General features: G+C 40.4%; 1 protein-coding gene across 9 annotated transcripts in view; it reads right to left on the bottom strand.

The window, feature by feature from the left end:
• The window catches only part of MYO9B (myosin IXB), a 108,828-nt gene that overhangs the window by 29,167 nt on the left and 54,487 nt on the right, over nucleotides 1-25,174 (bottom strand). For 4 of the 9 annotated variants that reach the window (XM_083180897.1, XM_083180924.1, XM_083180962.1 and 1 more), the window contains exons 8-28: nucleotides 24,771-24,860; nucleotides 24,437-24,553; nucleotides 23,526-23,660; nucleotides 23,254-23,375; nucleotides 22,750-22,891; nucleotides 22,234-22,429; nucleotides 21,245-21,320; nucleotides 20,255-20,344; nucleotides 19,142-19,255; nucleotides 18,419-18,458; nucleotides 15,553-15,675; nucleotides 13,945-14,025; nucleotides 13,031-13,141; nucleotides 12,787-12,909; nucleotides 12,539-12,688; nucleotides 6,653-6,822; nucleotides 3,283-4,293; nucleotides 3,123-3,189; nucleotides 2,924-3,042; nucleotides 2,687-2,832; nucleotides 1,338-1,522 (exon numbers count right to left, since the gene is read on the bottom strand). In XM_083180897.1, the coding sequence (XP_083037023.1) occupies nucleotides 1,338-1,522; nucleotides 2,687-2,832; nucleotides 2,924-3,042; nucleotides 3,123-3,189; nucleotides 3,283-4,293; nucleotides 6,653-6,822; nucleotides 12,539-12,688; nucleotides 12,787-12,909; nucleotides 13,031-13,141; nucleotides 13,945-14,025; nucleotides 15,553-15,675; nucleotides 18,419-18,458; nucleotides 19,142-19,255; nucleotides 20,255-20,344; nucleotides 21,245-21,320; nucleotides 22,234-22,429; nucleotides 22,750-22,891; nucleotides 23,254-23,375; nucleotides 23,526-23,660; nucleotides 24,437-24,553; nucleotides 24,771-24,860 (3,408 nt within the window). The remainder of the gene's footprint in view (nucleotides 1-1,337; nucleotides 1,523-2,686; nucleotides 2,833-2,923; nucleotides 3,043-3,122; nucleotides 3,190-3,282; nucleotides 4,294-6,652; nucleotides 6,823-12,538; nucleotides 12,689-12,786; nucleotides 12,910-13,030; nucleotides 13,142-13,944; nucleotides 14,026-15,552; nucleotides 15,676-18,418; nucleotides 18,459-19,141; nucleotides 19,256-20,254; nucleotides 20,345-21,244; nucleotides 21,321-22,233; nucleotides 22,430-22,749; nucleotides 22,892-23,253; nucleotides 23,376-23,525; nucleotides 23,661-24,436; nucleotides 24,554-24,770; nucleotides 24,861-25,174) is intronic. The other 5 variants (XM_083180973.1, XM_083180932.1, XM_083180915.1 and 2 more) reach the window with 4 other exon arrangements.

The raw sequence follows: 25,174 nt of genomic DNA, 5'->3' as shown, positions 1-25,174 counted from the left end.
GCGATCCGATGTATAGCTAGTACAAAAAATATGTGCAGCACATACTTTTTGTACCGTACTATGTGATGCGCGGGAGCGCGCATCGCATAGTACAGAACGGAACCATACACAACGGACCGTGTATGGGCTCCTTTAGTACAACTTAGTATTAGATTAATTATTATTAAATCTGAAGTCTGGTTCTTTATTCTAAGCAGGTAGACAGCATTCCAGGATAACAGATTGGCAATTCTTAATTTATAGCATGGCAGTTCTCAGAATAAGCTGAAAACTGGCTTTGACCCTGTATTTGGAGATTTTCCAAAAACGGGTCTGCCAGTGTTTAAAAAACCGCACTTAAACGGTAATATACCGTTTAAGAGATGCGGTGTGAAAGGGGTTTTACCTGGCAGACCCGTTTTTGGAAACGTTTTCAAATACAGGGTTAAAGCCAGTTTTGCAATCTGAAAGCAGCATATGTGTTCTCACCACCTTGCTTGTGAACTGTAGGAGAGTCCCTATAAGCAGATTTTGCTGAGATACTGGGCAGGATAAATATAGTAGTATGTATCCCTTCACAGTCAAACCTATTCCTGACCAGTAAAACCAAAGTAACAGTTTTTCTAGTGTCTGTGCTTCCCCCCCAAATGACCCCTACAAAAAGGTGTGTGCCTGCAGATTTAAAAACTAAAGGAACATGTACCTGCAGTATTAATATTTGATCTATAGAGCATGGGTTCATGAGAAAAATACTAAACACGTCTCTTCACCAAAAAAAAAAAAATAGTTTACCTTCTCCTGCCCTTGCAGTTTTCACCACATCATTAACATCAACAGTTTTATATACATTTTCTAGTTTAATATCATTCAGTTTATCATACACCGTTATGAACATATACGTGTACCACAATCACAATAAATATTATCACACACTTACACGCATATATAGCGCCCCCTCTCCTCTCTCTCTGTGTTGTGTGGGCACATTTGTGTATAGCAGCTCATCCTGCCTCCCCTCCCTCCACTCATATGCAATGCTACAACATTAAACGCACAGTGCCGTGTAACCCTGTCCCCCGGCTGGGACTCTGCACCCTCCCATCTGCCTTGTAGTTTATAAAGCTTTTACATCATTATCACTCTGCCACAAGGTTGGTCGGTCGTCCATGTGTGTGCATTACCATTGCTTGCTTTCCCTATACAGAGCACAGGTGTACTCATTACACTCACTTTTAGCATATTCAATGGTAATATGAGCAAATTAAGGAGAAAAAAAATTAAGTCACCGATAAAATACACATGTATTTGCAAATATATACAAGGTTGCAATCTGTGAGTTACTAATATTTGCAGCTTACCTTGGTAAACAAAAAGTCATCGAGGTGTTTTAGCTCACTTGAACTAGTGATCTCCCGGTGCAATGATGCCTTCCACGTTTCCGACACAGTGGTAGCTTTCCCAATTTTGATAGATGGATTCCTGCGGAGCTTATTGGGAGCCTCAGTTGGCAATGGGTGACTAGACTGTCCTGTGATGATTGTACCTTTTAATACAAAAGGTTTATAATTTATTATATTGCAAAATAGCAGCTAATGTATATAATATGTAGAGATGTGCGGCGGCCACTTTTTCGGGTTTTGGATCTCCCTTTGTGTTTTGGATCTGGATTGGTTTTGGCAAAACCACCCTTGCGGGTTTTGGATTTTTATGAAAAAATGCTAAAAATGGCTAAAATAACATAATTTGGGCCTGTTTTTGCCCCTAAAGTATTATTGACCTCAATAACATTAGTTTCCACTCATTTATAGTCAATTTTGATCACTTCACAGCTCACAAAATAGTTTTCATTTACTGTAGTTGGGCCAAAAGGTTATACCAAGGTAGCTAGCTAAGCGACAGCAGTGGGCATCACATACATGTGATCCTTACACTTCCAACCTGGCACATCTTGGAAGCAGAGAGGCAATGCAGGGGCAGACAGGGTGGCAGTTTAATAATGTTTTTATTTTATTTATTACTTTTATTTATTTCTCTTACTTTACACTGGACACTAGATATAGGCCGTCACACTGGACACTAGATATAGGCCGTCACACTGGACACTAGATATAGGCCGTCACACTGGACACTAGATATAGGCCGTCACACTGGACACTAGATATAGGCCGTCACACTGGACACTAGATATAGGCCGTCACACTGGACAATAGATATAGGCCATCACACTGGACACAGCCCCTGACACACTGGACACAGCTCCTTGTATTATGGACACTGCAGCCCCTGTACACCGAGTGTACAGTCCGGAGCACTGCAGCCCCTGCGTATGAGCACTGCAACCCCTAGTTTACAAAAATCACACAAAATATAAATCACAGCAAAGGGCATGGAGCAAAGAGCAGAGAGGACAGAGCACAGATCTCCCACCCACCCTCTTCCCTCTCCTATAATAGAGTGAAGATGGCGGGACGCGGGTGTGTCTTATATAACATCCCGATCCCGCGAGAATCAGACAGCGCGATGATGAAGTTTTGCCTCGTTTTCGGTCCGGAATTCAGTTGGGAACTCCCGAGTCGGCTCGGATCCTGACTCGGATCGCGATGTTCGGATCTGTCGGATTCCGGAGATCCGGACCCGCTCATCTCTAATAATATGTAGTGTATACTGTAGCATGGATCATACAGATTACTTTTAGTGCATACTGTACCTTCTAGAGATCTTTTGGTTGCAGCAATTTCCTGGGGTGGGAAAGATGGTTGTTCTGTGCCCTCTGGGGTAAGTGGGCTCTCTTTGCTGTTTTTTTTATCAGGCCTCTTCCCCAGAAGCCTATATAGAGGACTCTTGTAGGTCTGTCTATAAATAAGAGAAACATCATAATTATATATTCAACAATTATTTCTGATAACATTAGTCGAATATGTATGATATGCCCGTTACTACTTACTTGGAGTCTGCGGGTTGTGCAGGTGCAGTTTCTTTAGGAGTGCTGTATTCATTGGATTTCTTCTTCTGCAGATTAACCTTACTTGATCCCTTATCAATGCTAACAAGCACCGGTGGTGGCTGTAATGGAGGCAGCACACTGTAAGATACTGACATGTTAACGAGTCAAGAAGACTTGTATGTGAAATTGAGAGACTCACCTGAGTGGAAGGAGGGGACTGTGCCATTGTTGATGCTTCCGGAGAGGAGACCAAGGTCTTCTCCCTGCTTTAAATGAATAAGAATTCAGCCTTTTATCATGACATTATTGCTCTGAAATGAATGTACTAAATGAAAAAATAAGAGCACAAACTAGATTACCTTGCTGGTATTTCCTTGCTGTCCCTTTCTGCTTTTCCTTCGACTCGCTCAGGTGTTACTGTAGGCTCAGCCTGGCCAGTCTCATTGTGTCTCTTTTCCTTCCACTTTTCAGCTTTGTTTTTTAGCTTTTCATGGTCACTGTATCTCTGTATAATTCCTACATTGGGGATCTCCGGTTCTGGTGGTGTATGCACATTGTGCTTTTCCTCTGGTGACAGCTTTTCTGTACATTTCTGAAGGTCCAAATGAAGGTGCAGGCGACCTGAAGGTATCACTAAATTTGGATCCAGAGCTTTCTCTTCATCTGATTTTAACATTGTCGCCTTACTGACTTCTTTTTCTTGATCTGTCTTTTCTTCGTGGTATCCCACAACCAATTCTTCCTTACTGCTAGTCTGCTGTCCATTTCCACTCTGAATACCTCCTTCCTGCTTCTCAGCCTCATCTAATGAAGTGTATATATGTTTATTCTGCAACATGTCATGCATCAGACATCTCTGCCTCCTGTTTTCCCTCTCCCGGCTGCCGGACGCTTGGTCAGAGCTCTTTGAGATGGCACTTCTGCTGCTCTTTGACACTGTATCGGCCTTTGGTTCAGAAGCGTTGCCTTCTGCAACTTCTTGCTGCTCTGCTTTGGAGAGTTTTTCTTTTCCTTCCATTTCTTCTTTCGCTGTCCGGTTACGCTCATTCTCTTTTAGAATCCTATCCACCTCTTCCTTAGTTTTGCTAATTATTTCCTTTTGTCCCACTTCCTCTATCATAGGTTTACTTTGCTTTTCTACCTTAAAGTGATCTTGTTGCACACTCTGAATGCTGGTCTCAGAAGTCATTTTTACGACACCTGTAGTACACCGCTCTGATTGTCGTTTCAATTCCTCCTCTATTCTCTTTTGCTCTTCTTCCTTTTTCATCTTTTCCAATTCGGCCGCTCTTTGCTTTTCAACGGCTTCCAGTTTGCTTTTCTCCTCTTCTCTAACTGCTTCCCATTTTGCTTCCAACATAATCCTGAACCTGGAGACATCATTATTATAAAGATATTTACATTTATTGTAAAGAACCATTAATTAACTATAGTGACCAGCAGTGTATAATTTTTGCAATCATAACTCACAAACACAACTGCAAATTGAACCTTCCGGACAAACATTGACACCAAAAAAAAAAAAAAAAGTCTCACAGAGCTGCTCAATGGAATCCAAGAGATATCTATCTATACACAGTGTTCATTCTAGCACCAGCCACCTTTGAAAACCCATGCAGTTCATCTTCCCGGCCTGGGGTGTCGCTGTCTGCTGTGGTGTTTCTAGCACAGGTCTGGTTTGCAAATCAGTATGGATATACAGACCGCACTGTCCTAGAAGCAATACAGCAGACAGCGACACCCCAGGCAGGGAAGAGGAAATGCATGGGTTTTCAAATTTGGCAGATGGTAGAATGAACACTACGCACAGACGCTTTGGTACTTGTTTCCTAGCACGGCGTCAGTGATTTTAATTGCATCCATCGGGACCACAAAAATCGCGTTGATCGCATCGCATGCGATCGTCGCGATTTTTTACATTGGAACCAATGTAAAATGCCCCCCAGACCCCAATGGCGGTACGCGTCCTCCGACCTTTTCATACCCCCACTATCCACGTCGGCGTGGAGTTGATTATATATAGTGTGGCGAGCGTAGCGTGCCTCCGAGCCCGAAGCGTGGTGAGCGCAGTGAGCTCCGCGCATTACTTCACAGGTATTACGCGTCCGCTCACCACGCTTCGGGCTCGGTGGCTCGCTGCGCTCGCCACACTATATAACATCAACTCCACCCGACGTGGATGGTGGGGGTATGAAAAGGTCGGAGGATGCATACCGCCGCCGCTCGCCACGCTTCGGGTTGGCGTTAATCGTGGGTTGCCGTTAACAATGGGGGGGGGGGGGGGGGCATTTAACGTACACATTACCCATTAGGGTGCCTATACAATGAAAAAATCGGGCCCATTTAACATTGTTCCCTATGTAAAATCGCGTTGATCGCGTCAGTCGCATCGCGTGCCATTATAATGGCATGCGATGGACACGATCAACGAGATTTTCTAATTGCCAGCAATAAAGGCTAAAAATAGCCAAATATCGCGTCGGTCGTGTCCATCGCATACCTTAACTTAAGGTATGCGATCACCCACGACGTGCTAGGAAACAAGTACCGATGTTTTTGTTATACACTATTGCTGCAGTCACACCAGACATCCACACTATGCACACCAAGTCCTTGAGAGGAGCATTTTATTCACACAAATCACAACAAGATGTCACAAAACCACTTTGTCACACACATATACAGGTGTGCCATAACAAATGAATCAATGCAGTCTCATGGAGTCTGAATCTGCATACGAAGAGTTACGATGTAGCAACCGTGACTTTTTTCATACTAAATTTCATTGGGCTTTGCACACAGACATACAAGCTGCATATACAATAAATCAGTATAGTCTCCTGAAGCGACTTTGTCACATTGCAATAAAAACATCTGTGAAGAAAAGATGCTACACAAAGCACTCCAGCCAGGCACTGAGGACACAACTGTATGTGACCATCTTTTACAGAATTGTGGACGGAAGTGTGTGCCAGTTGACCTGAACTCTTTTTATGCCTAAAATGTGTAGTGCTAAAAAAAGCTACAGTAGTATACTGTATACAGTATGTAGAATACTTTATATTGGTATTGTGGCCCCCACACCTGTATCAGCTAGTCAACTGTTTCTGCCAACTGGCATGCCAACAACATTTTTGCTCACAGCCTCATGAGTCCAGTTTTGGGTAAACAAATGGTACTTGTCCCTTTGTAGCCAGTACTTTAGTAGGGTTTAAATATTTTGTGTAGCTAAACATAGTATTTTTGGTGCAATCAGTGAGCAAAAACAATGGGCCCTTTCACATATGCATATTGCCCTGTCTAATGTGACATCTGATTTGCAATTATGGGCCCCCATTAAATGATTGAACCGCCCCATAAAGTGTGTTGAAAACTTGTGCGCTTAACTGTCATTTAATAGTTTAATGCACACTGAACAGAATGGTTCAGTAGTCAGTTATCCCAATTACCAAATCTATTAAGAAAACTATATGACACCATAACTGAAGATGAATATTAAAAACTAGCATGAAGGTAACTTTTACACAGTGACATTGAAGACCCCAGCTACATATTATCATCTGCTTAAGATGTTTAAAAAAAATAAAAATGCATGCTGGGAAAGGCCCTCATTTCAATAAAAGCACTGAAGTATTTTCTTTTATGACATATCACTGGTATGTGAAATATAAAATAAAAGCTCAGTGATGCATAGGCACTCACAGTGATGCACAGGGTGTCTCCTTTTACCTTTTTCTTTGTAGGTGTCCTTTAAAACAGGCCTGCAACATACAGAGTGACCGAATCTGGCCAACATAGATCTTTCTCTGTACATGTGCCCTCCATGCGGCTTGGATGCACACAGCTGAGTTCTTCCTAAGCGCCAACTCGCGTCTCACACGATATGATCTCCAGCACATCTTTGAATAAAAGTACAGATTTATGCACCTCACAATCACTACTAAAAAACATCTACATCAAAGAGAAAAACTAAAACTGGTACAGTGAGGCACAAAGCAACAAAAATAAGTCAAACATAAAAAAAAAGACAATAGAATTAAAATGATCTGTATTTTTTTTATCTTTTTGCCATATTTTGTATAAAAAAACAACACATTTTCTGGCACTATTTCATAAATATAGTATTTTTGTTTCGACCTGTGTTTTGCAGGAATTTTGATCCTTTAATACTTTATAATGTTTGAGGCTATTACATTACATCTGAATGTTCAAATACTCTTCATTAACAACCTTTGCAAATAAAGAGATTGGAAACAAAATGCTCAATCACTTATGAAAGTGAATCTTCAAAAATTCATAAACTTTTTATTCATTAAAACTGGCAGAGGTGGTTAATAACTTTTATGGAAGACATGGGTGACACTGTAAGCATCCCACAGCTGTTGACTGAGGGAGGGAATGATCCTGAGCTGCACAGAGAACTCACTGCCCAAAATCAGCTTTCCTGGAGGCGAAAGAATCAAAACAGTATAAAAGTGCATTCCAGTTGATGATTAATTGTGAGATTGCAGAACCATGACTGTCTGGAAGAGGAGAATCTGCAGCATGTTTTCCGAATGAGCTGCCAGGAGGAGTCCAAATAGGCAATTATCCATACCCCCTGGAACCACAGAGCAGCCACCATACTTTAGGTGCTGTGGATAACTCAAAAGGTAAGGCCTGAAACTGGTAGTGGTCTTAGAAGATCACAAACCAAAATAGCATTTGGTGTTCCTCCAAAATTGGGAAGTAAAATACCTTGACATCCACAAATTCAATGAGATCTCCAGAGCCTGAGCAATGTATCAGACTATATTTTGAATGTGGAAATTCAGATGCATACGATCACTTACTTGAGGTTGGGCCTTCAGGAACCATATGGCTTTCACATGCAGAAGATATTTGAATAGAAACTGAAATCCCTTTGGAGTGGAGGGACAGGGGAGAGAACACCTGAATTCAGAAGGGACCTAATACACCTTCAAAACCCCTGATCAAATATTCTGAACCCAATAATTGGACAGTAAGAAAGCCTTGAATGGGATATAGCTTGAAATGGTATGGCATAGGCAGGTTTTTCACTTGTCTCCTACGTATATCATGTATTTTCTCACGTTTATGTGGCAAGTACCAACTATACTTTGGGCACAAGGGTTAAGTGCCTCTTTCTCATCCTCTGGTGCAGTTTGTGTGTCCATGTGTACCAGCTACTTATGTACTGGGGTTTGCTGCATTTCTGTGTTCTGTGGCTGCACTGGAAACGCAAAGTGGGAACTTTTCCAGTATCATGGTGGGCCAAACCGACCCTTAACAGAGTTACACATGACTTCCTCAGAATTAAATCAAATGTAGATAATATATTTTAGTTACTGGAGGTACCCACATATGAGTTTGAATGAATGAAACTCGTAACAGTTTCTGAAATTTGACTGAGGAGAAATCACAATAGAAAAAAAGTTTGTGGATTATATGTATACAAATGGATACAAAGGGAAAAAAACAAGGTCATAAGTTTGAGCATTGTATAGTATAAAAGCAGAGATAGGCAACCTGTGGCTATCCAGCTGTTGTAAAAGTCCCAGCATGCCTTGCCACAGTATTGCTATTAGGAAATGCTAAAACTGACAGAGAATGCTGGGTTTTGTAGTTTCACAAGAGTTAAAGAGCCACAGGTTGTCTACCCCTGGTATAAAGTAATCACTGTATCCACTAGCACTTCTTCCTTTCAAACACAATAACCTGAACAAGTTTTGTCGAAAAGGACAAATGTTACTTGCACAATATGTTATGCTCATAAATGAAATGTTACATAAAGCAGAAAAGCTTGACGCATAATTATATGGTTAACTAAAGAATTTTCCTATATAAAATTATATGAAAAGTTTTTTATTTTTATAAATAGCTTATTTGAAAATAAGTCTATTTCACTTTCTTTACTACAGTCTGACACACATACACAAAATACATTTTAACCCCATCACTCATCTAGTTCACTTATAGAAAAAAACTTTAGTTCTGTGTTTGGCACACCTTGCCAGACAAAGTGCAGTATTCAATGCACATTCGCAGGGTTCCGGAGGGCTGGAGCATTCGCTGCCAGCCCTCCGTGTCACCCTTTTCAACTAGTCAGGGGCAGCGAGCCCCTGGCGGCGAATTTTAACTCGCCGCAGGGAGCTGGGTGAAGGCGACAGGCAGGAAGATGGAAGTCTCCCTGCCTGCGCCTGACACTAAGGAGGGCTGCCAGGACACTGGCAGAGCCCCCGCAGAGCTGGCAGGGGGCTGGGATCACCAGCCGCTGCACTCCCTGGTCCCGATCGTGCATATGTAATGATCGGGACCAGAGTGCAGTGAATAAATGAATATTAATGAGCTGCTCTCGGCTCCCGGCCCCCTGCTGGCCAAAGTGTATAAAAAAAAAAAATGTAAAAAAAAAAAATGTAAAAAAATTTTTTTTAAATAAAATTAAAATATATATTAACCCTTTCCCGACGGGGCGTTTTTTGTTAACTTTTCTTTTTTTTTCCTCCTCGCGTTCAAATAAGCGTAACTTTTTTAATTTTCCGGCTATATAGACACATGAGGGCTTTTTTTTTGCGGGACAAGTTGTACTTTTTAATGGTACCATTTACTATACCGTATAATATTCTGGGGAATCAGGAAATAATTCAATGTGGGGTAAAAAGGAAAAAAAACGCAATTCCACAATTTTGCGCTGGTTACAGTTTTTTTGGAGTTCATAGTTCGTTTAAAATGATGGGTTATCTTTATTCTATGGGTCGTTACGATTCCGGTGATACTAAACTTATATAGTTTTCGTTACGTTTTACCACTAAAAAAAAAATAGAAAATTTTACGGTTTTTCTAATTTGCGTCGCGTCGCCATGTTCTGCGGCTTATAACTTTTTTATTTTTCCACCTACGGACCTGGGTGAGGGCTCATTTTTTGCGGGCTGAAGTGTACTTTTTAATTAATACCATTATGGGATATGTGCGACTTTCTGATCTCTTTTATTTACATTTTTTTGGGTAGGCGATGCGACCAAAAAACGTAGTTTTGGCGTTGGGAATTTTTTTCCGTTTACGCCTTTAACCGTGCGGGATAACTAATGTTATATTTTAATAGATCGGACTTTTAGGAACGCGGCGATACCAAATATGTTTATTTTTTTTATTTTTATTTTTTTTTTATTTGTGAAATGGGGAAAGGGGGGTGATTTGAACTTTTAATATTTTTTTATTTATTTTTTATTTTTTAACTTATTTTTTTTTTTTTTTTTACTTTTACTACAAGGCCCCCTAGTGTACTTGACCACTAGTGGGCGCGATCGCCTGTACTAGGTTCAGCCATAGAGCTCTATGGCTGAACATAGTGATTTTCAGCACTTCCTATTACATCCTGCCTCAGGCAGGATGTAATAGGAATGCTGACATGGCCAGCACAGGGGTCTACATTAGACCCCTGGCTGGCATGGCAACCGATCGGCACCCTCCGATCTCGCCGCGGGGGGCCCCGATCGGTGCCGGAGGGGGGCGCCCCCCCTCCGATCAGCTATTTAAGCACTGCGGGCGCTTTGCCCGCGGTGCTTAAAGGGTTAAACGGCCACGATCGGCGAACTCGCCGCTCGTGGCCGTGAGAGCAGGTACCTGGCTGTAATATACAGCCATTACCTGCTCTCTTTCAAGCCAGCTCACTCCGTGAGCTGGCTTGATTCCCCCGCAACCGTCATATGACGTACATGTACGTCATATGTCGGGAAGGGGTTAATGTGCTTTAAGCACATGATTACAAATAGCATCCCCCTTCTTAGAAAAAAAAATCAGATTTTTTTTTACACCAAACTCCCCCCCCCCCCCCGTCCCAAACCCTTAGTTTCAAAAGATCACTTTCCTGTTCACCTAAAAAAGATGTCGAATGCAAAACGGCGAATCATGGCAAAAATCATGGAGAAAAGTTCTCCATCCTAGCATTGAATACACTCTCGGCGAATCCCAGTGAAAACCCCATTGAAATACTCCAGCGACTTGCAGCGAACATGAAATGGAGAACTGGCCGGCATTCACGGTTTGCTTTTCGGCAAACAGTGAACATTGAATAGGGTGAATCACATTTTCAGTGAAACAGATTCACCGCGAGGAGTGAAAACAGCCTGATTCGCCGAAAAACCTCCCCGGAGAATTGGGAGCATTGAATACTGGTCAAAGAATGTAGGTAATTCCCTTTAAAAAGCAGGCAATATTAAAATGAAAATAATAAAAAGAGCCTTGGCTGGTAGATCGCCAGCAGTCCCATTAGACCAAATATAATCAATTTCTAGCCACAAACACGGTGTATAGAAAGCTGGCCCATAGCTAAAGCTCTAGGCGTGTACACACACTTGATTTTCAACTCAAATAACCCCAACTCCCAGGGTCTTCCCCACAGCTGCAAGGCTTTGCTATTCAATTGCAGGACTTAAAATAGGACACTGATTCACCATCTTCTTGCTTGCATATCCAGAGCAAATCTTTTTTTACCTAAAATCGTTAACATTTGGAAAAATCACCAGGCCTTGCTCTGGGACCCAATATTTGCCTACAAAGTAAATAATTAAGTACAAATATTCACCCATTAGAGAAAGTTATTGTAAAGAATAATTCTGTTAATAGAATGTACAAGATATTATTCAATCTACGCGTTATTTGTAAATAGGAGCACAATGGCTAGTCATTTAGGTTCTTATTCTAGTTCACTCTTTCTGACCAATTCCTTCTTAGATGGACAAAACCATGTGCACTGCAGATGGGGCAGATGTTACTTGTGAAAAGAGAATTAGATTTGGGTGGGGTTTTACTTCAAAGTGAGATCTATATTGCAGTGTAAAAAAAAAAGCAGCCAGTATTTACCCTGCACAGAAACAAAATACTTCACCCAAATCTAATTTCTGCACATTTTACATCTGCCCCCCTGCAGTGCACATGGTTTTGTCCATCTAAGAAGGATTTTGTCAGAAAGAGTGAACTAGAATAAGGCCCTTAGTAACATGCATTTTCCTAAGATGGGTACACAATGATGGATACAGATTATCTGTTAATTGAATGGGAAATCTATTTGTAACTCATTGGCAGGTGTACACCCCAAATATTTGTAAATAAAGAGAATATATATATATATATATATATATATATATACACACACACACACACACACACACACACACACACACACATACATACATATATATATATATATATATATATATATATACATATACATACACACAGACATGTCTTACAGTTGTGAGGTCAGCACAGTCCTCTAATGGCTGATTGTGGATGCTTACCAAATAGGGTGCTAGGTCATAGACCCATTAGCATAGAGCAGGGGTCCTCAAACTATTTTGTTCGAAAATAATTACCGGACCCCAGCAAGTTACTCAAAAGCTCAGAATCCTTGAATCATTGACTGAGATTAGAAAAGTCATCAGCCTGATGGTCAGCAATATAGAGTCGTGGTCCTGACATCAACTTTGGGGGTCAGGACCCACAGTTTGTGAACCGCTGGCTTAGTGTATACCTAGGCTTAGAAGTAAACAAAAACAAAAATAAAGAGGCGCGAGTACATTTGTATGGTAAACTCCGATGCCGGTAGGCCTTTACCTTTATGGCTAATGCTGCAAATTTCATCTTCAGGAAATTTCTTCTGTCTACAACCATCCGGAACAGACTCTGTAGAAGAATAATCTTCTTGATGACAGCCTGGTGAAGGGTGTCCTGTAGCTTTTGCCGTTCTGGACCCTTCATAAACACCTGCAGAGAGTAAAGTTAGACACATGAACACAATGAATTGGCACCAACATATTTTAAAACAACTTGTAACAAACATTAAAAAAAAAAAAGTTTCAAACCTTTGTTTTTCCCAGTTGGTAATTAAGTGGATCTAGGCTTATATCCTCCAGCAAAGATGTGATGTCTGCTTTTACATCTACAGACAATTTAGGTAGCAAAACCTGGAACTGGTCTTTGAAATCCTGGAAGATGGGAAAACCCAAAGGAAATTTCAGCTCATTAATTTGCTGTCACTTGCTAGATAGAATACAACCGAAACAAACAATTTGCAAAACAGTAGTTAATGCTAGTGTTTCCATGTACCTTATATGTGTACTTGGCACTATATCCAGATCGCCGTATCCGCACAGTTTCCAACATTCCTGTATAACGCAGCTGCTGAAGCACCAGCGTTTCATCGAAGGTCATCTCCATCTAGAGAAAGCGGATTAGTATGGTGACTATCATAGTAAAAACATCTTTCAGCATGCTAAACCATTTGTCCAATAAACAAAGAAAAGAGAGAAAAAAAGAAAGATTTACAGCAATTATCTTCCAGATTACGTAGTACATATACATTACACTATTTCCAGCATTATGTATATTTTGTTAATTATGCTTTGATGTACTTTACCTGGGAAAAGGAAGTACTTCACCTGGGAAAAGGAAGTACTTTACCTGGGAAAAGGAAAAACCAACTAGCCAATGCTCACCCTTCAATAAATGTTATACAGTTGCCGTTTCTTTGAATTTACACATTGCAAAAAAGAAAAAGAAAAGCTAATGAATTACACCTTTGTATCAAGCGTATATATTAAAAGTTAACGCTTCTGTCCTCATCTGTGGGATGCAGTGTCCTGCAGGTGGGAAACATTGAGGTGTAGCGCTTACCGCCAGTGAATAGATGCACATACGGGGCATCTATTCACAGTGAGTGGAGATCTTGGGGGCAGCCTAGCAAGTCATAAGACCACACCGTCCTCCTCCAAATGACCACTCTCCTTTCCAGGAACAGAGGTTCCTCCCCTTGCCATTCAGCAACCCTGCCCACGATTCACCCTCACATAAACATTACAACACATCCATATAATGAAGCCACTAATCCTGCTCAAATCTGTTGGGGAAGAACATATTTTGAAATAACACTGCAACAAGAAGTTAAAATGATGTATACTGCTGCCAGGGGGACACAGAAAGAAAAATGTAGATATTAACACCTATTAGTGTGAATTACCCACCTTTTCAGAATTAGAGCGTATACACCGGATGAAGAATGGTTCAGCTTTACCCAGTGTCTCTAGAAGTTTGTTTAATGAGGTCTGTAAGAGACGAAGATTTTTTTTTTAAAATGCACTTCATTATGGGACAATGCCATTATACAAGATTGATCATATACTAGTCTATGAGGTAAATCTAGGACTCCGGAATGCATGACCTTTTCACAGCCCACTACTACTAATCTATTTTTAGAATTGCGACAAAATGCATACACCAGATTACTTAGTACATATAAAACATTCTTCAACGTAAACGTATTTGATATAAATAGCATTTCCATCTTTATGGTGAAGCTGGTGATCATATAAAGCAAAAGAGAAAAAAAGAAATTCTGTTCAGGGGTACTCAACCCAACTTTAGTCATACAAACTTATTTATTAGCTCACTTATATTATATAATTATACCATCTATATCTAAAAACGTAGCACACACACTTCCCCTGCTTCCACTCGTTCTGTGCGATTTCATAGGACTGCAGGAAATTTAGTAAAACGTCTATTTCCTAGTATTTCATTTTACTAACAAATTAATAAGTGCTATGGAATTCAATATGCGATTATCAGTTGGTACTTTATTAAATCATGTTTTATTAACCGCTCCCAAAAAAAACATTCCACAGTAATAATTCCCATATCCATATCTAGTAGATATACTGTACTCTTATTTCTTAGTTCTCATGATCTGTGACTATCCAGTCATCAAGTACACCAAGAACAGTTATTTTGTTTGATAAAGAACTAAAATAGTCTATAAGATTTCATTTTAAAAATACACTGAACACAAACAGTCTGAGGTGGTTGTTTGGCACAACTGGGTGTGGTATAATAGATCTACAATGGGGTGTATTCAATGCCGGGGCGAGCTGTAACAGCGAGCAGTGCTGCCTGCTTGCCGTCACCGCTCACCCGGTCAGTATTCAACGGGACCCCTCGCATACGTAGATTCTCCCTCGCTCCATTTTTGGAGGTTTTTTTTGCAGAAGCAGCGAGTCTCGTGGCTAAATGCCGCGGGCTCCCAGCAGTAGCTGTACTGTGAGGATTTACCCAGAACATAGAATAGGGTGAGCTGCCGGCAAGGGGGATAAACAGAGAGGATCGTTGTTTTTTTGCGATCCCTGACATCTAACCCCCTCACCGGATGCATTGAATACAGGGCAATGTCTTGGTAGACCTTCAATAAGTAACATACGTTAGGATGACAGGTACAAAATGGTTGACAAGTTTTTGGTGGGTTTTTTTTTAGGACACATCTTGTATATTATGTGACCACCATCAACACAAACCTGTATCCTGAGGAGCTTGTTTTTCTTTGGGTGATGTATATTTTCCCAAAAGATGTCCACATGGATACTGAATCAAGCAAATGTTAAAATAAAACCCTAACACACATGGAACATTTGTGTCAACATTTTGAACCAGTTTCCCTAATATATGTCGTCATATAATGTCGCCCTACTGACTGTCAACCTAGGCATTGTAGCTCTACCATCAGGACAACTGCAGCAATAATGCATGGAGACAGCTATATTACAAAATAATATGCAAATACAAGTACAATGAGACCATACCTGGAATTGTGCACTGATACTGGGTGGTTTCTTCTTCTTGTGCAGGTGAAGGAGGGACTTCGTAGTACGGTCATGGAGAGTCATGCTCATTATTAATTTTAGAGACTGTGAGTCAAGTAGGTTCTATATGTACATTAGTGGAAAAAAAGGAAAGCAACATCATAATACATAACTATGAAAACATTTACAATTTAGGCTATATACAGTAAATGAAAAAAAGACAAGTTATCCATTGAAACCTTTCAATGGATAACTTGTCTTTTTTTCATTTAAAAAAAGGTTTTCCGTAAAACTATTGATTATGATTCCTCATGTTTCTTGGGCACAAAGCAATTGATATATAATCTGTTCACATCATTGAACAACAAGAGATTCTAAACATAAAAAAGCATGGTACTTGTTTCCTAGCACGGCGCCCATCGCATACAATAAGCCATACAATGGTATGAGATGCGATGTTAGCCGATGTTATACAATTTTAAATCGTATACCATCGCATTGTATGCCAAATACAATGGTATACTATTTAAAATTGTATAAGCACCCGAATGGGTGTTTTCAATGTTAAAAGGGCCCCTTATAAGATTATTAATTGTATAAGCACTGTAAGGGGTGCTTACAATGTTAAAAGCACCCCCACTATCAACGCCAACCCAAAGCATGGCGAGCGCAGCGAGCCCACGAGGGGCGGCAGCATGCATCCTCCGACCTTTTCATACCCCACTATCCACGTCGGCGTGGAGTTAATTTTAGATAGTGTGGCGAGCGCAGCGAGCCAGAAGCAGGATGAGTGCAGCGAGCCCCGCGAGGGGATGCAGAATACACACCGACGTGGATATTGGGGGTATGAAAAGGTCGGAGGACGCGTACCGCCGCCCCTCCCGGGCTCGCCACGCTTCGGGTTCGCCTTGATAGTGGGGGGTGACGTGGGGGTGCATTTAACATTGTAAGCACCCATTAGGTGCTGAATCAATGAAAAATCGTATAGGGTGCTTAAATCGCATCGCATGTGGCTATATGGCATGCGATGCGATACAATGCATAAGATGCCATACAACTTAAAATCGTGGGCTCCGTGCTAGGAAACAAGTACCAAAAGCACAAAAGGCGCATGATATATCTCTACTGCATTACTCATTCTAGTCAAGGAAAGAAAAAAAATATCTAACTTATGATAGTTCGTATAATGCAGTCCAAAACCAAATTGCAGAACATAGTTAAAAGTCACAATTTATAGTAACCATGAAAATGTTTTACATATTTTTCTTATCCTGACTGTCAATACTATAGGTTTGCCATTACAGTTTAGTTTTTAAGGATATCTATGCTTTAGCATAGGTGAATTAGATGGTACCATAGTAAATTTGATCAAACAACCGTGACTTAAGCATGGATATCCTGAGCTGTAATGGCTTAGCTTGTAAATTATTCCTTAAGTTTTTATCAGTTTGTAGAGTTAGAATTGAGAGAGCGGTGTCACAAACATATCTGCTGTCTGCGTGTTTCTCTGAAAATTCTTAATAGGATATATTATATTCATATACACACACATATACACCTTTAATCGACTTGAATTTTGTATATGCAAATAACTGTCTTATATTCTAAAATAAATGTTTAAATATCTCACATCACGCTGCGCAGCCACACAACCTTGTTGCCAGACAGTGCAGCGTGATGTTGGAGGTCACACTGCGCAACCACACAGTGTTCAAACACCACCGCGTCTGCCCGGACTTCAAGTTATAAACGCCTCCACCCCAGCCCGCTCAGCGCTACACATGACAAGGGGATCAAATGTGCATTTCGATCCTGTAATCCCAGGATTGGAGCCTCCAATCCCCAGAATCAAATCCATGCCAAAAATTCCCTAAATCCTGGGGATCCTGCCGATCCCGGGAATGGTATTGGCTCTTTAACTGAATGTCTCTTTGAAACTTAAGGCCCATACACACTGGGCAATTTTAAGATGAATGCAGCTCAGTTTTGTTGTTTGAGCGGCTTTCAGCTCAAAAGCTGCCCAGTGTGTACGGGCCAGCGATGAGCACTGCCGACTGACATCTGCTGGTATTACCAGCAGATGAGCTACTGGGCGTACAGATTTCCATAGAAAGTCAGTCAATCCGGGAAAAAAAAAATCGCTTAAACGGACAAAAATCACTCAATGATTTTCAGCCCAGTGATTCTTTCCACCATAGCTGTCCATACATGATCGTCCAGTGTATATGGACCTTTAGTCACAATTAAAGATTGCACAATGGTATAGCCAAACTACAGGTATGGATAGCTATGTATGGACAGCTATGATGGAAAGAATCACTGGGCTGAAAATCACCCTGAGCGATTTTTGCCCGTTTAAGCGATTTTCCCGTCAGATATGGGGAGAGCTTTTGGGGTGTGGGGCACACCAGATTGCTCTATCTGGACAGAGCAGTCAAATGATGCGAATATGTCAGGATAATGGTTAAAGTGTCCTGGCTCTAGAAAATGCCACACCTTTAATCTGCCAAAACATTCAAGAAGGATTTTGTAAAATAAATAGTTATAAATTTGATTTTCCCTTATTTCATCGCTCACTATACATTGTCAAACTAAAATAGCTCCAACTAGTTATGACAAACAATACAGATGTGGCATATGCATTAAGTACGCCAGCATATCTCAAGCGGTCAAGATCAGACATAACAGCCGTAACCAATATAAATGAATATGATCCATGTAAAAAAAAAAAAAAAAAACAACAACTACCCTCTAGCAGTGGGAGTCTCCGGACTATGTAAACATTTTATCACTCACTCCTAATTCCAACTATGTTCTATCTATCTAATAATTCCAAACATTTCAAAGCAAGAATTACTTTTAATACCTTTGGGATGATCTGCTTCTGACGTACACTTTTAGTTTTCCTGCAGAAATAATACATGTCAATGTCATTAGAATCCTCTTTCCCTTGATTTTTGGCAAATGGTTGAAATAAGTGAACCATTTGCAGTTAGTCAGCATAATCGGTTAGTACTAATGATAGATTATGTCACAGATTCAATATGTGTACATCCCTCACAACATTCCCGAGCAGGAAATAATGGCAATTTAGGCCAAGCCCCCAAACTGATCAAACCACTCCACAACCCAGTCATGCTATGCCAATTATCAGTGACACTATACCTAATTTCTGGCAGACCATTTCCCCTTTAAAAAAAAAATTCGGGACTGTTGGGAGTTATGCCTGACACACAAGAAAGATAAGTAGAAGCCATGTTAATATACTTTAATAAAACACCTGCACAACCACAGGGTGTTTTCTGATGAACATTGTAATGAAACATTCAAAATGTAAAGAAAAAAGCAAGCAAAGGCACAAACAAAGCAAACCATCCTGCAAAATATAAACCGCAACATGGCCATTCTGTAACAGACCACAGCCACTGTATTTTGTAAATCTTTACAAGGATCTACGCATAAGATCCCTTAAAGCGTGACATGTGAAATTAATCCGCACAGCACACACAATGCACAAACCCTACCCAGCACCAACGTATTGTGCTGTGGGCATTTTAGACAGATGGCTAAAGGTCCCTTGCACACTCACTGTAAGTGAAGCCGAGAGTGTCTGCGTAAGGAAAGGGTGTGCAGTAGGTTGGCTGGGTCATCCCCTTGCCAGGAGAGTCCCTTAATACTGCTCATCAGCTGAGAGTGACGCTCTCTGCCAGCGTCCGTGGAAAGGAAGAGAGAGATTGATGATCGATTACTCAGGTGTGGGAGACTATGAATCACATGTACTCAGTCACTTTATCAGATGAAACACAAACTTAAAAACAGGACTGCGGATATGCATTTGAATCCTAAACCGTTGAACTATAGGTAGTGAAAAGATCATCACTATTTCCATTGGCAGATACTGTAACGTATCCTAAGATGCTCTATTTTGCACTGCTATACTGATGAGATTATGAGAAGTGAGCAGTCTAGTGAATGGTGTGAATATTACCAACCAAAAACAGATGCAACCCAGCACCCCAGACATAACCATACACAGAGAAATCTGCAAGAAAGCCACAGTGGATACCTGAGAGGTTAGTGAGTGGTGTGAATATCTTACATGCACTGTGAGTGACCGTGTTAATTTTAACCTGTTTACTACATGCACCTCATATGCCCCAAAGGAGACTGTACAGCAGCACCATGAAGCACAGTTTTAGTTGTTCCTTTATTGCAACATATCTTTTTTTGTACTGTATTGCCCATGACATAAGTAAGTGTCTATGATCAATATAAAACGAAACACATTAAAACATGAACAAAATAAAAACTATACTGTAATCCATACACTTTCGTAAAGTGTAAAATTGTAATGCACTGTAATACTAAAAACTGTGCTTTTCTTATATAAAAGGACCAATGAGCCTAAAATACAAGTTGGTTTAAATAAACAGGTACAATTGACATCCACAAATATAATACAATATATAAACTTGTCAGAACTGAAGAGATTAAACATTATCTTGTTACAATGCAAGTAGTAATACAAAGTAAAATAGAAAATATCCAAAAGCTCTGGGAATGAAGGGGAACATCTACAGATTGGAAACTTTAAATAAAGCAACTTGTGTTTCAGGTATAGAGGACCTTTAAAAGCTGTAATCAAGGAACAAGTCTCCTTTGGCGCAAGACAATAGTATGCTGCTTCACCCTTGGCACTTACTTCTTGTTTTCATATATACTTATGATGTCTTCAAATACATTGATATCATAATCCGTGGAACAATCAAAGGTGAAATCGAGGAGAGAGTGGCTGAAGGTGGGAGTACAGTTGATCCCCAGTAAGATGTGGAACAGTATACATGTATCTATAATTGCTTCTTTTTTTGTAATTTTACATTTATGGAACATACGTTCTATTCATATACATTGACAAACATTTCTAAAAAGCAAAGGAAGTTACATTTATATAGGTATGATGAGATACATAAAAAAAAAATGATTTCACTAGAGCAGGTGTTGTCAAACTATATTTTTCAGGGACCCTGCCAAACAATATAAAAATGATTCCAGGACCCCAGCAAATTACCTCAGAATGGACGCCACACATGGCACAAAACAGAAGTGCAGTGACCGCTAATGTGATCGTTTCATTTCTTAAACAATTACAGAGATGAGCTCCTTATGGAAACCCTTCCCTGCACGTCTTTTTAATATATTTCTGCAAATATTAAAGCTTATATCTGCTGTGTAGGCTTTGGGAATGGCAGCGAGGCAGCGGATAATGGGTGCAGGCAGAAAATGGCTGCAGTAGGCAATGGGAGACTGGGTAGGTACTGAATGACAGGGAGAGGCAGTGGGTGACAGGGTAAGAGAAGTAGATGAGGTATCCAGGAGTGCAGCCAAACTTGCCATATTGCGGGGCCGAACTAGCTATATTGCGAGTAAACAAGAATCACCCCCTTAATGTAGCATCTCATTCACACTCCTGAGTGATCAGTTTGCTATGATCAGTCTACAGTACAGCTTTTAGCTCAATAGTTGAGGAACAGAAATGAGGCACGACAAATAAAACCTGTTATAAAGTGACCTATTTTTGCTCTGAAGCATTGAATCGTACACACCCACAGACCTATGTTTAAAAGCTTAGGTTGATTTATTTAAAATATATATTAAATAAAAAAAAATCATGTTATAAATTACTTCTGCTTACCGGTACAATTTCTCCACAGAGGTGTTTGACTTCTGCAAGTCCCCCAAAGGGATTCGAGGGCCTTTTCTAACTACTCCTAGATTGTAGACGAAACCAAACCTAAGCATTACCAATTTTGCGAAATACGTAATAGATGCAATAGTTTTACAATATTTTGTCTGACCTGTAATGGGACAAACTGATAAATAAAGGTGCACCTACATGGTGCGTTTTTGTTGTGCGATGCACGCTCCTGTGGGCATCCCAACGCACAGTTCAAAAAGTATGCGCTGCACATACTTTTTGAACTAGCTTCGGATCGCCTCGTACGCAAATCGCATGCAATGCGATACAGCCCAAAACGCATGTGATAATTACAGCGTGTATGGGCACCTTAAGTCTGATGTCCTAAATCAGGCATTGCCAACCACGGTCCTCAAGGCACACCAACAGTGCAGGTTTTGTAGATATCCAGCCTTGAGCACAGGTGACTTAATTAGTACCTGAGGGATTCTGATTAAACCATCTGTACTGAAGCCTGGATATCACAAAAACCTGCACTGTTGGTGTGCCTTGAGGACCGTGGTTGGGAATGCCTGTCCTAAATACACGTGAATCCTAAAACTAGCTTAAAATAGAAGAGATTATATAAAATGGTTGAGAATACAAGAAACCAAAAAGCTTTCAGCAAGTGAGAGTGAACCCTTACAGGCCCCTGAGAAACAACAACATAAACAAGGTGGACCTAACAGTAATCTGAATAAATCAGGTCGTACAAGGATAGGGTTTATTTCTGAATCAGACAGCAACTGTCACAAGGTATGGCAGGAACTGAACATAGCAGCTAGAATTGGCAGAAAGTTCTCCTTTCCAATATTCTTCTAAAGTTGCTAGAAAATTTCAGGTTACGTCTGAATGCAATATAGGACTTGTGTCATAGAGGTGTAATGTCACTGAAAGGACAAATCAGGATACATTTGACAGGGGAACTGCTCTATGTATGATTTTACCTGCCGTTTTCTCTGCCCGTTGCCTGCCAGCCTCATTTAGCACCGCCATTGATCTAATTGCTGCCCGCAGCACAGCCCATCGAAAGACAGACACTGGATCCATGCCAATGAGTTCACGAATGTATGCACTGTCACTGCTCCGGAGGAGAGCAACAATATCAGGTCTCATGTAGTCAGTATTTTTCTCACGAAAGTCCTGCAACAAGACAGAGAAGAACTCCACGTTTATTAAGGACAAATTTAGTCTGATCATTTTCTATAATGCACTACTTATATGTTACTAGTAAATAAAAGGGTCTTGATAAATCAAAAGTTTGGGTAAGTAATAAAAGCACCTCCGCAGGACATCATATAAATTATTTGAAGGTCATTATACACACTATTCTGTGTCTTAGCAAAATCTAAAAATAAAAAATAAATAAAAAAAATAGTGCTACACATAAGGTGAATGGTCCAACTTACAACTACAAACATCCAGTTTGAAATAAGAGATAAAAGCTCCCAAATAACACTGACCTTGATCTGGTACTTGACTTTGCCAGCAAAGTGACGTATGATGAATGCAGGCTCCATGACAGGCGTGCCCACAAAATACTTATTCTCCTCGTGCTGTTGTTTGAACTTGGCCAACAGAGTACGGTAGGTGGCATGAGGGAAGCTGAACAGAGAAAAGCAAGCACAAACTCTAAAAAACCAATGCACTTACACACAAGCTTAACATTCTTATTATGCACTTTAGTATAGATGCTTAGAAAATGTACCTCAGGGGCAGAATTACCATTGGCGCAGTGCACTGGAGCCTCTGAGGACTAAGGGTCCCCACTGCTACCCCTGTCACCCTCTGCCTCCCCTTGCTTCTACCTCTTACCGTCACCCAGTGTAAGGTTGCATATGGGGTGGAGGAGGGGGGCCCTAATTAAATTTTTGCACCTGGGCTCACCACCCACAAGTTTTGCCACTGATTTACCTAGTGGTTGAACAATGCAAAAAAAGAAATCTAGGAAATACATTTGTACATACTTGCTCTCCTCATCAAGTAGGTAGAAGAGGCCAGTTGGTTTCTTGCTTATCAAATGAATGCAGCCCACGTTGTCTGTGTAATCTATATTGTGCCAAGTAATTCCTTCACTTTGATATTCCTCCTGTGGAACGACACATCACATAACCTCAGTTGCACAAGACCCAAGCCATTAGTACCACAATCTTCAAAACAATCTCTATTATATACAGGTGTGGCATAGTTACTCTATAAAAATGGTTACTTTGGTTTAGTCACAGTGTAGATTTCTCACCTGTTCTAGCTTGAATATGTGCTGGTTGAAGTAATACTGGAGCTGTTCATTGGCATAATTAATGCAGAATTGTTCAAAGCTATTGTTTTCAAAATCTTCAAACCCAAATATGTCAAGAACGCCAATCGATAGACACTAAATAAAGGAAAATAATGTTGTGACATATAGAAAAAACAAGCATTTCAACACATTTACAAATTGTGCAGATTTGCAATTCTTTAGCTGCAGAAGATGCAAGAGAACATAAGAGAAAAGTAGATTCTGGAAAGTCAGTTTTTAAGGTTTCTTCCCAGATAAAAAAAAATTATGTTGTGCACTATTCGATGGTTCCCACCCCCAACCCCTTCCTCCCTGCAAGCATGCGCCCTAACCTCATTTCAGCAGAAATGTGCAAACTTTCACCCATTGGAGCATGTGACTTTTCACGGCTCACCCATTAGTTTTGTCAGATTTAGCCACTATGCACGGCTAAACCCGACCACAATGGGTGCAATATGCATACAAAAATCATAATTAAGTATTGCCCTGCGATCTCCCGTTTTTTTGGGGGCTGTTAGATTGGGGATCCATAAACTATTAAACACCACCTATTGACTCTCCCAGATACTTGGGCTAATTGAATCCCACCCATATTATTGTTGGTGAGATTCAACAATGCAAATTAAGCACATTATAGATCTATGATCAGCAAGTTTGTTGTGGATCAGTTTATAAAAATATTTGTTTTTGCTGTGACAAGCAAGCAATGAGTCAGTAGAAAATTATCTATGAACCAGTTAATATGTAGTACAAATTTGCTTGCATCATAAATGTTGATGTACAAAAATGAGTTAATAAAACTTCAGTAACTGATAACAAGTAAAATTACTATACAGATATCATGTAGAACAGCATCTGACCCCTTCACTCACATTGACAGATTCTTCCACATCCTTTTTGTTTAGTAGAGCATGATTTATTCGGAGAACGATCCAATCAAACAAGGCACTGTACAGAGATTTTGCCATGGAGTCACGAGCAGTCACAGCCTGAAAGAAAGGATTTGTAAGAGAACAGATTCTGTACGACCAAAGTTACCATATGGTTTTGCTCAATTTAATTATGAATTCATAAATTATAAAAAAGAAGGTAGCAAGGTTCAGGAGTACATGGGTTCTTGCGGCACAGGAAAGCCAACTTCCAAGGCATTCAAAATAATTAGATAATAAAAGCAACCTTGATGGATGTTCAAGCATACTCACTCACCTCATTGAGGCTATATGGCAATATGAGCTTCTCATTTACAGTAACTGTTTTCCTTTTGGTCAGAGCTTCCACCAGCATCTCTCGCTTAACCTGTTGGGATGTATAGAATAAAAAAAAATAAGGAGTAAAGTAACTAAAATCCTATATTACCTATATACATTCTTCTAGATGCAAGAAACATAATAAATATCACACAATGTTATACTTCAGAACCAGGAATCACAACTTGTGAAGTGCTAGGCTGTCCCTTAAGGCCCCCACACACTGGGCGATGTACCTGCAATTTGGGCGCTTTTCTTTTGATTGCAGCAATCACAGCAAAATAAAGCCCAAGTTTCAGGTGACTGATGCAGGTGATTGCGGGTCCAATGCAATGTGTGGTCCTGTGCCCATCGCACCAGATC

This window comes from Crinia signifera, chromosome 1 (genome assembly GCF_055691185.1).
Source record: "Crinia signifera chromosome 1, ASM5569118v1, whole genome shotgun sequence".
Taxonomy (NCBI): Eukaryota; Metazoa; Chordata; class Amphibia; order Anura; family Myobatrachidae; genus Crinia; species Crinia signifera.
The sequence above is the reverse complement of the archived record's forward strand: the minus strand, read 5'-3'. Positions and strand labels throughout refer to the sequence as shown.